This window comes from Alosa alosa, chromosome 13 (genome assembly GCF_017589495.1).
Source record: "Alosa alosa isolate M-15738 ecotype Scorff River chromosome 13, AALO_Geno_1.1, whole genome shotgun sequence".
NCBI lineage: Eukaryota > Metazoa > Chordata > Actinopteri > Clupeiformes > Clupeidae > Alosa > Alosa alosa.
Genome location: NC_063201.1, coordinates 31,274,823 through 31,286,456, shown reverse-complemented (window position 1 = coordinate 31,286,456; position 11,634 = coordinate 31,274,823). Strand labels below are relative to the sequence as shown.

General features: G+C 43.5%; 1 protein-coding gene across 2 annotated transcripts in view; it reads left to right on the top strand.

The window, feature by feature from the left end:
• The first annotated feature begins 2,356 nt into the window (after positions 1–2,356).
• Positions 2,357–11,634, top strand: part of mroh1 (maestro heat-like repeat family member 1) — a 28,480-nt gene continuing 19,202 nt past the window's right edge. For both annotated transcript variants that reach the window (XM_048260850.1, XM_048260849.1), the window contains exons 1-14: positions 2,357–2,582; positions 3,074–3,181; positions 3,451–3,596; positions 4,631–4,762; positions 4,951–5,113; positions 5,476–5,574; positions 5,769–5,920; positions 7,095–7,235; positions 7,822–7,914; positions 8,450–8,528; positions 9,216–9,329; positions 9,575–9,648; positions 10,737–10,859; positions 10,946–11,053. In XM_048260850.1, coding sequence (XP_048116807.1) covers positions 3,160–3,181; positions 3,451–3,596; positions 4,631–4,762; positions 4,951–5,113; positions 5,476–5,574; positions 5,769–5,920; positions 7,095–7,235; positions 7,822–7,914; positions 8,450–8,528; positions 9,216–9,329; positions 9,575–9,648; positions 10,737–10,859; positions 10,946–11,053 — 1,446 coding nt within the window. In that variant the 5' untranslated portion in view covers positions 2,357–2,582; positions 3,074–3,159. The remainder of the gene's footprint in view (positions 2,583–3,073; positions 3,182–3,450; positions 3,597–4,630; positions 4,763–4,950; positions 5,114–5,475; positions 5,575–5,768; positions 5,921–7,094; positions 7,236–7,821; positions 7,915–8,449; positions 8,529–9,215; positions 9,330–9,574; positions 9,649–10,736; positions 10,860–10,945; positions 11,054–11,634) is intronic.

The window sequence follows — 11,634 nt, the reverse complement described above, 5'->3', positions numbered from 1 at the left end:
TGATTGAACTCTTACTGTATTTGCCTTTGGAGCGCTCAGCTGAGGTTACATTTCTGAAGCAACAGTGCCTCAGACTACAGCCATGTATCTTGGGCAAATATTTGGAGCACATCCTCATTACAAATTCAGGAACCAATAGGCTTTGACCTGCCAGCATAACGAGCCAATGGTAGCTGTGTACATCATCTGTCCCACAGAAATCCTCTTCTCCATCTGTTCAGCACCACTTAAACTGCCAATCTCGGCGACATGACTTATGTCAAATGGAATGGAATGATTTTTTTCCAGCAAACTGCAGATAAAAATGAGTGGCTCCATCTGGTCCCCCTGGACAGAGGTGTTTGGGTTTAGTGTGGGACCACGAGCCCTCAGCTGAGCAAACACACCTGCTTTCCCCGTCTTCATCGGCGCTGGACAGTCTTAACAACTCTGCTGTGAGCCTCAGACCCGGCTATTATTGCAGATTACACTGGGCTCATTTTTGTCTGTTTAGAAGTCTCAACAATGACAAAAAACTTGCCAAAGAGGCAAGTATCATTTGTATAATTTCCTTCAGTTCCACCGTGCCAAAACCCTTGTTTACTGCTAATTTTGTAACTGAATAGCTATTGTCAGTAACATAGCAGCTGTACTCTACATAGCATTTGATGTAACATGTTAAATGTTTCAACACCAATATAATTTAATGAAAAAGAAGAGAGCAGACTAGGCTAGTGTAAAAACCCTTAGCAATAGGGCCAGTACTTCTCAGACTTTAGTGAGTTGTGTTTCCTGCCATCCAGTCTTTAACCTCGCATTTTACCATGATCTCTCAACAGGACAAAAACTGATGTCCTGATGGCACTTGTCCATTCAACCCTCCATCCACCCACCCACCCAGACACACACACACACACACACACACACACACATAGTCCTGGATCTAAGCATAATCTGTTCTTTGACACAGTCTCTGTGGCCTCATCATTTGGTGTGTTATTAGTGTAGTGTCATTTAATGAGACAGCAGTGATGCGCTCTGTCTGGTCTAGCTCTGTAAAGCTGTCAGTGGTCCGTCAGAGCTCGGAGTTCCAGAGAACACAGAGGGAAGTCAGGCTGGCCCAGACCACTCTGCGGAGAGACAGAGAGTAGAACGGCCAGATTTGCAAATCACGTTTTTAATTAGGGGGAATATAACTTGGATATGAATCAGTCTGGCATCCGGTGAACTGGATTTTATGTTCATTTAATGGTCAATTAGGTAATACATCAGTATTCTGCATAAGTCACCAAATCATCTGGTAATTCATAAAAAATCCGAGAGGAATGTAGAATGAGTGAGAGAGAGTATGTGTGCACCCGCCCATTAGTCTACTTTTACACATACGCACCGTGCGCGCGCACACACACACACACACAATCAACATAAAATGTTTAATGAATATTTTAATGTGTTAGGCTACTTACAGTATCACTATTGAGCCGAGGCTGGTGCGGATCATGCTTTACTGAAACCTATCTGTGCATTCTGCACTCGTCTATTATTACTCAAGGCCTTTCGCTATAGGCCTAGGTTTTTCTTGTGGCTAATGATTTTTAGAGGGTGTAAGATAGCGATTTTTGTCAGCAGCAGCACATGCAAGTTAACGTCAGTGCATAGTCTTTTAACAAGGAAGTGCAGTAAGCTAACCTATCCTTTCTTCCGACCATGGAACTATAGTAGCTTGCAGACCACACCTTCTGCCACACCCCTGGTATAAGGCTAAATAAAAGTGAGCGCATGGCGCAAAATTCGTCACTGACTGACTGACTTAGATAAGAATAAGCTTTGCTTGCTGTTTGTTTCTGATAGTCAAAATAGAGCCCTCTGAGTTGCAAACTGATAAAATGTAGCCTACTTGTGAACAAATACTGCCTCTACTGGCAGTTGGATGGACGAGGGGAATGGTGGAACTTTGAAGGGCCCATTCATCTCCTATCTAAGTGGATGGAGTGATGGATGCACTCCTGTGAGATTCTTTGAATGATTAGGCTTATGCTTGGCCTCTGCTAGTTCCTTCTACTGCAAATAATGTGCCCATGCAGAGCAGGCCTAGTTGACGAAGGCGAAATTAAAAATGTCATGGATTTGGATTTTGTTTTGATTGGCATAGCCTAAAGTTCTCAAAAGAAGGTTATGTGATTGTGACAATCATCACAATTCAGTGGTAAACTGATAAACTGTTGATGCAGGACTTCTCGACCCATCAGAGTAGACTCTCCCTAACAGTCTGTATACCTACACTAAGTATCTTCCTGGTTGATGTTTGGAGGACTGGTCTGTCTGGCACGCCCACTCGGCTATGATACGCTCTCGCTGAGTAGAAGCACATGATTAGGCGTGTTTACCTGCACTGTTTTGTGCAGTCATACACTACATGACAGCGGTTTCACCATAACGATTGAGAAATAGCATTACTGTACAGAAACATTAATGACACTCCCGTAACCTTCTGAATGTTGCCGTCTTCATCATTTTGCCTTTGAGACTGACTGGCCTGCAGGGATCGGATTAACTTCGTGTAGCACCTTCTAGGAGAGGAGAGCTAGCTACACACTAAAACGGTAAATTTAACCAGACAAGCTTATCTTGGGTTGAATATGTTATAGGTCCTGCATTCGTTGAATCGTATAGGTTGTAAGGAGAGTGTCGTGTTCTTAAAGCTAGGGAAAATAGGCTAAGTTAGCTGCTAACAGTTAACAGACACCAAAGCTTGACGGCTGTTTAGCTAGAGCTAGCAGTTGTCAGCAGCAGCACATGCAAGTTAACGTCAGTGCATAGTCTTTTAACAAGGAAGTGCAGTAAGCTAACCTATCCTTTCTTCCGACCAGGGAGCTATAGTAGCTTGCAGACAGTGATAACACAGCCGGGTATCCAATAGTCTCTCATTTATATTCTTGTTAGATGTAATTTATGAAATGCGTCGCAGTTATCATGCAAATGTTGCCTGATAGTGTTTTGGGTGATAAGAAACTCGATATGTCAAGGTGGCTGAAAGTGAAATGCACGCATACCCCGTGACAAACACCGCACCTGGACGTTCTTATTTACACAGGGAGGTTAACAGAAGAGGGGACGGTTCTGGAACGTCATTCCTCGATGCATTCCTAATTCGCCACCGTTAGCCTTTCATCAGGCCAAATGGAGGACTTGGATGTGGACCGTGAGTAGACCTATGATGTTACAGTGCTTCTCTGACAGGAACCCATTGTGCATGTAACAGCACGAAATTATATGTTCCTGAGTCATAGGTCTTGTGTGTAAAGTATGTCACCTTCAGAAGTTATCATCCACAGATGACACACCCCTTGTTTATAGTACCATTGCATTTTAACATTAGGGTTGAGAACAAAGTGAAGTTAAACTACAGGTAGCCTACAGGTGAAGGCTGGTTGAAGCTCTAACTTTTCTGTCTGTGTTTGTCTTGCCCAGAGGTGACCCTGGCATTGCTGGACGCCGCTAATGACAAAGACTCATTAGTGCAGGAGCAGGTGCGGAAGTCCATACTAACTCTGGGCAGCCAGCAGCCAGAGAGGGTCCTCTCCATGTGCCAGGACTACCTAGTGAAGCATCCTAAGGTCAGTCACTGCTACCAGTGGTTAGAAAGGAATGCTGTTTTCTTGTTGACAGGAATTCTTATAAGGACCTGTACATGATTGTACAATGTGTGTAGCCCATATGTGCAGAGTTTATGTGGAGCCCATTGTATGATTGACATCTTTATCATATCATAAGACCTGTAGACACTGCTGTGTAAGCACTGGTCCTCTCCTATACACGTATAGAATTGAATTTCCCCTGGGGATCAATAAAGTATCTATCTATCTATCTGTATAGACAAGCTGTGTCTTCTGTAATTGATTGATCCCAGTGTGATAAACTGTTGGCAGGGGAGATACCTTACCCTGTTCTCTCTTGTCATGGTGATCTTGTGGTTTTCATGATGATGTCACATGGCATCATGTGAGCGCTGGCGTGTATCAGTTCAAAACAGGAAATCAGGCAGCGGGAGGACCAGCTTCCAGTGATATTGCTGTCACGCTGTTGCTCTGATGATGAAAACCTCAGATTATCTGCTTTTTTCTGTGGTATTGCATAGGGGTGTAAAGGTAAACATATTCCATTTAGGTCCAGGACATTAGGTCAATACAGATATGTACCAAATCAAATGTTTAAACTGTTAATCAACAGCAGGCATTTTTGCGTGTGGACCATGTACCAAATTTGAGTTTCCACACAAACATATTAAGCGGCAGACCATATGTCAGTTTAGTTCATTAAAGCCAAAAAAACATTTGACACCTTTTCAAAATACTATTCCTGATTAAATGTGTTGAGCATCAGCAATATTGTTAGTGAATGTTAGGGGTAGTACTAGACTTACTACCCCAAAAATTACTGTTACACTTCTAGTATTGCACAGTGCTGCTCTGGAGGAAGTGGTAGGCCTAACTTATGATGCTAACAAGACTAAGCATGTAATAAAGCTGTGTGACTAATGTTTGAATCCCAGTGTTTTTGACTTTGCAAACCCTTCAGAGTGACGCAAGATCCCAAAGCCAGTTTCACCTGAATGACACGATTTGCTCCCTTCTCCCTTTTCCCTTTGCAGCTGATTGTTGGACATAGAGTTGTCATACTGCAGACTATTGAGCTTGTGGTGAAAAGCAAGATCGATGAGATCAGTTACCCTAAAATCAAGAGCGTAATTTCTCTGGCCTCAGATGAAATGACAAGGTCAAAGGTGAGGCAACCCCACTATGAAAGCTTTTGGTGGTTGTGAATAACAGATTTGCTTATGGAATGATCTATGCAAAACAAGGCCTCTGAACATTAATTGTCATAATATCATACTATTCTAATTATACATTACATTATACAGTAAGAAGGTTAAGATGTTTTTCTGAACTGTGCAATATTTCCTTTTTTCAGGAGGTGGTTCCAGATTGGCAGCAGGCAGCTAGCAACATACTGGTTGCAGTTGGTAACAAACACATTAATGACATAATGGAGGAGATCCTAAGCAAGTTCCAGCCAGGGGTCCTACCGCATTTCTTTGTGGTCCAAACATTAGCCAGTCTCTCTGATTCTAATGGTGAGATATGCAACACGTCTTTTGTAATAGTTTGCTTTCAAAAGCAGGGTAACACAATAAACATGTTTTTGTAACCTATTTTGTTGACACGGTGCTCTGAAAAATGTATTTACTTTAGGTGTCATGCTCAGTGTTGAGTAAATGTTGCATAAATAATTAACTGCATCCACTCCCATATATAGAATATAAAGAATCCCTTATATGTTTATATATATCTTAGTTATATGTCTTAGTTTTTAGTAGTTAGAGCTGTAAGAATCTAAAAAGAGCTACAGTGTGCACTATGTGAGATCTGTTTAAAACAGAATGCTTAAAATGTATATTTAATGTGCACTAAAATATAAATATATATTTGTTTGTAGTTTATGGAATGGTTCCCTTCCTCAATGCCATTCTGGGGACTATGCTGCCAATGCTGGGCATGGCTAAACAAGACAATATGAAGTGGGTGTTCTCCTCTGGTGAGTGAACTTGATAATATTTATTTCAAGGTTGCTAGGGCCACCATGAGTTTATTCAGTTATTGGTTGGTGTTGCCTTTGTTTTTCTAAAAAAGAATAAAAAAAAATTGTGTCTTTGGCCATGTTAGGACAGTGTTGCGTTGTGCACTGTGACTCACTGTGGTGAATCTGTTCCTTCTCTCCCTCTGCCGCAGCACTCTCGCACTTCAGTGAGAGCATTCTGGAATACCTCGCCAACTTGGACAAGGCCCCGGATCCCACAGTGCGCAAGGACACCTTCTCCAGCGAGATCTACGCCTCCTATGACATCCTCTTCTCCAACTGGCTCCAGAGCCGCGATTCCAAGGTACACTTAACCAGGGAGAGCACAGCACCAATTAGAGCTAATCCAGTTTGTGCTCAAGGGCTGTTCTTTTGTTCAAATAGAAGTCACGGAATGCCGTCTGGCCCCTGATCTCCCTCTCTGAAGAAGTCTCTCTGCAGTGTCTAGAATTAGCTCCGACTGCTTCATATTAAAGATCCTCCTGGAGTTTTAGACTGAATTTAAAATAGAGGAATAATGATAGCATGGGAGTATTCACTTTCAATTAGATCACCCTTAAAACTGTGTACATGTTGTACATCGATGAGTAACCAGAGTTGCATCATTCAAGCATTGTAGAGGAAGAGAACTAGAAGCAGACGACTGCTTTGTTTACCCACTCATATTCTGCCAACCCTACTCTACCTCGAATTAGGCCTCAATTCACAAATGCTCTGGACACTCTTAGTCCACTTTCAATTTCCAAGGGATGTAACCAGTGGTGAAATTAAATGTAAGTTATACAGTAAGTTCCTACTGAATCCTTTTGGAAGTACAGCAAACATATTGTTCTTGTAAACAGAAGAACAACAGATTTTAATGCAGTTGTTTACTCAATTTGAATGAAAATACACATCTGTGTCGTTTAATATGGACACCATCAACACAGCCATTGGTTATGTACATTGGTTAAGTGGTGTCCACTGTCCTGCTCTGTCCATGCTGGATAAAGCTGCTAAGATTTGACTGGTCTCCATTCATTATCATCTCACTCCTGACCAATTAATCAGCAAAGGGAATGAGTACCACCCAGTTGTGGACAGTTTTATCTTTCCACACAATGTTCTCATCTTTTTAGTTATATTTCCGGGCCTTTTAGATTTTATATCATAGGACAGTGAAGAGATGAGAATGAATGAATAAGGGAGGAAGATGGGGAGTGGGTTAGGCCCAGACTCAAACTGGTATGGAACTCTCCACGCACTCTCACCTTTTTTACCCGTTACCTGTTTGCATCCCTGTTTAACATAGTGTTAGGAGTGGGAGTGGCCCCCTTGTTTCGTGCATAACTCAAAGCCACAGTGTGGCCAGAGCAACACTCTAGATTATTGAGGATGTGAAGTATGTTGCATCAGCCTCACAGATAAGCCCAGTTTAACTGATTTTGTGTTACTAAGTGGAGACCTGACTGTGTTGTGTGTCGTGCTGTGCACCCCAGCTGCGTCTGACTGTGGCGGAAGCTCTGGGGCCTATGAGCCACCTGATGGCACATGATAAGCTGGAGGAGCAGTTGCCCAAACTCCTACCCACAATCCTCTCTCTCTACAAGAAGAACCCCGAGCATTACATCATCAGCAAGGTAGGCCTCATGAGGCTTCACATGGATGCTTTCATTTTGTGAAACTCTGTAATCTTATATAGTAGTTTCATTTCAGTTCACAGTGCATGAGAAGTGCAGTGTTAATGATGTACGTTATGCACACGCTGCATTTGCTTCAAACACTTCAGTCTGTTCATATTTGGTCTGGAACAGGACAGATTACTTTAAGTTGTAGCTGCCCCTTGCTGACGTATAGACTTGTTGGTTAATGTGTTAATGTTTGAAAACTTTGGTTAAATGCTCACTAAGGCACATTTGTTGCTGTTGTATCCTGCTGTGCAGGATCCATGGTTGGGGAGTTATGTTGTTGTGTTTAGCAGTTCTGGGCTACAGACAGGGCATGTTGTACTGTGCAAGAGGGCCTGTCACGGATACAACATGAGGCACGTCTTGCGTCTGTCCCCTGCCCTGGTGTGCATTGTTGTTGTATCCTACACCATGTGGTGTTATATTGATAAAACAAGGCTGTTGATTGACCGCTGTGTCCTCAACCAGTAGCACAAGGAATAAAACATTTCCTGTGTGTAGCTAAAAACCTGAAATGGGGTGTATTGTGTCCTTTCAGAGTCTGTGCCAGATTCTAGATGCTTCTGTGAGCATGGGGAGCCGGGTGTTGGAGACTCAGCTGGACAGTCTGCTTCAGGCTCTGCACCAGCAGGTAGAGTATACATCACCAATGCTATCACACTCCACCTGGTAGAGCCTCACCGCCCCACCACCTCAGTGGATATCACTGCAGTGTCCCCTTACTTTTAAACTGCACTTGTCTGTCAGTCAAACTGTTATGCATTGTTCTGTTGTACTGATGAGACCATTCTATATGTGCAACACCTCAGTATTTATCAATTATGTCATATAATTTACTGGAATTAGATATGTATTGAATATTGCTAAAAATGTATATTGTACTGCATATTGACATAGTGAAAGTGGACTGTTGAAAAGCTGCATTGATATAAGCCTGTATACCTGTGTAGGCCATCAACTGGGCAGAGAGGTTCCTGTTAGAGTTTAGAGCCTTCCCTTTAGAGGTGTATCTGATGGGCTAAAGGGCTCAGAACATACAATAGGTGGAGAACAGCCATGCCAGACTTCTGTAGAAGTCATGAAGGGGTTCCAACTTATCCTCTTGTACAGTTTATGAATGAAAGCATCTCGGTCCCCTAATTCTGCACTAATCTCTCCCATTCTAGATTTGTGCACCCATGGACTACAGCAACCCTCCTACTGTGAAGAACCACAACGAGATCTTACGATGCTTCAGTATTCTAGGTAGGCACTGACCCGGGGACACATGTCTTCATCTTCACGTCTCTGTTTAGCACCTTTTGGATGAGGCCCTCCAGTGTTCTCAATCACAATCATTTGACCGGGCCAGTAATCCGGCCGTCATGTGATGGGGATTGAGTTAGGCCTCGGTAGTCTGGACACACAGTCAGCCGCCCGTGGCCCACTGGAGTAATGCATGTTTACTCTCAGGTGACACAGACTTCACGTGCCTTCAGTAAAAAACAGTCCACTTCCAGCTGGCAGCTCTGGTTCGCTAACACATTTACACCCAAGTGTTTTTGGTGCTGTGGTTCTAACCCAGAGCTACTGTACTGTTTGATGTTGTGAAATTTAGTTCTAGTCGGTGAGAAAAATGAATGTTCCGGACTTGCAACAGTGATGTAACTCTTGACTGCAGGATGAAAGCAGGATTTTCACTCTTTCTTTTTTCTTTGCCTCTGGCCCTGTGAAAAGTTGAACAAATATCAGAAACACCTGAGGCAAGATGGAGAGAAAGCATAGAAATATTGAGAAGTGTCGCATTCTTCTTTGGATTTAAAAGTCTGCTGTATGACAAAAACATCACAAATGACTTGATGGATAGCTTGTAGAGGACATGCTATGTGAGATGTCCCATTCCCAACATGTCTGATGTCTCTGATTTCCTCTTTCCTCTTCCTTGTATTCCAGCCAACACCTTCCCTGACAGGCTGCTGGTGTTTGTTCTGCAGAAACTGGAGAACAGCAACGAGAGGAACCGTGTGGGTTCTCTGGCGGTCCTCAGACACCTCATCAACTCCTCCAGTAAGAGCCACAGGCACCACAACGCTGCCATCTCCTCACTGCCACGGCTGAGGCCTTCCTGCTCCATCTGCTGAGTCATTCGGACATGGGCTCATATCCTCCATATTTAGACTTTTTAGTATTTTAGATGTGTTTGAAGTCCACTGTCTCTCTTTGTAGGTCAGCTTTAGATTCAGTTTGTGTGTGTCTGTGTCTGTGTCTATGATGATGCACGTTGTCAGTGGTGATTTACCTTCTTCCCGCAGCATCCATCATGGAAAGCAAGAAGCTGCTCATCCTGGCAAGCATCCGCCAGCCCCTGGCTGACCACAGCAATAAGGTAATGCAAGTCCAGGTCCAGTTCTGCACACTGTCTTACATCAGTTTAGCCACAGTGATGCTGGACATTAATTGTTTTATTTGTCGTAGTCTTCCAGCAACAGCTGCTTATTATGCCTTTCTGCTTTTCATTACTAAGAAATCAGGTATTGTTATTTGTGTCTTTGAAGACTTTTCTTTTCTGAATAGCTTCTTCTAGTTCCACTGCTCTAGCATAATGCAGAACCTAATCTAATGTTGTGGGTGAACAGAATTGTAAAGACCATTGATATTGACCAAGACCAGTGATATGATGGCTTCGTCCCTTGAGAGGGATGTTCCTTTGTTTTGTTCCTTTGTACAAGTCACAAAGCACCTTGTTTATATGTGTGGAGTGTTGGTGTAAGATTGCAATGTAGTACTTTATGTTTAGTAACTTAAGATGTGTATCGGAACTCCCCCTATTACCGTCGGTCCCGTATTTCCACCGTCTTGCGTGTATGTGTCACTTAATATCCATTTCTATACAAACCACTCCTACTCCTAAAGAAACGCAACCACCCACACCATAGGTGTATCTAAATTAGCTATGTACCAAAAATGACATTTTACCGTGACTCAAAGAGCTGTAAACAGTGTTGTAAGGCTGCGTGTACACAACTGCTTGGAGCTCCAGTGGAATTTTAATTTCATGACGAGAATTCTCGGTCTAACCGTTCATGTGCTGTTGAAACGGTATAAATAGGCGACCCATCAGGCCAGCACTATAACTCTGAGCGTGGTAAACAAAATCGGATGTTTCAGGCAGTAAATGCTCCCGTTAAGAACCAAACCAGATTTTGTTCAAATCTACACATCTATGGCTACTGAAAAATGTAAGGTTCATTTAGTAAATGTTATTCTGAAGTGTTAAAAAACATCGTTGTTCTAGAATTTCTGAACAAAAGTGGTGATAAATGGGGGTGTTACGATACACGTGTTGGTTTACAGTATGTCTTTATGGATAGGAGAAAGTTCAACTATGTGTTTATAATTCTTGTGTGTGTGTGTGTGTGTGTGTGTGTGTGTGTGTGTGTGTGTGTGTGTGTGTGTGTGTTAATCCCGTCTTAGGTGAAGAAGATGGTTGTCCAAGTGATCAGTGCCATGGCTCACCATGGCTACCTGGAGCTGGACGGGGGAGATCTGCTAGTGCGCTTCATCGTCCAGCACTGCGCTCTCCCAGACACGTACTATGTGAGTCTGTTTCCCCCTCACCTGGGAGAATTCCAGCCATAATCAGGAATGTGTCTGTTTGACCTCTGACCTCCTTTCGTCTGTAGCGTGGACAGCGTCCCACAGACCCCGAGGAGGTGACCAATGAGGCCTTGCGAAGCATGTGTGACAACACTCTGCACCTGTTCACCACCACAGTGGGACGCCTGACTGATGTAAGTCATCCTCTCTCCACACTCCTACACACACACACACACACACAAACACACACACACAGAAATCCTATTTTTCAGCTTCAAAAGTGGTAGAAGTTGCCATAGCTCTACTACTTGAGGAATGGACCCACAATCCTAATTTCACAGATCAAAGCCAGTTCCTAAACGGAAATGTCTGATTTTCATGGCTTGTTAAAGCAGTGTAAGAGCAGTGCAGAGGTTTGGTAGGCCTACAGTATATGGGTTTAAGCCACCAAATGAATGTGCTTGAACATGCAAAACCAATGGAACTGGCATATTTGCATGTGACTTCCTTCCCTGCCAATCTGTCTCTAAGTCGCTGACACTGCTGTAGGAGCCTGTGTGCTTTTGCACTGCACTCTGGAGATCACGGCTTCAGTCTGAGGAGCGTGAAACAAAAGCAGCATCTGAAGACGGATCCGTTGTAAATCGGCCACTATGGCCAGATGTCCTCATCTCTCCCCCGTGGGTCGGCCTCCCGTCACGCCGGCCGGGGAAGACGGCTCAGCTTTCCCACAGCTCCGGCGCAGGCTCAGAGCAGGCTCAGCGCAGGCTCAGCG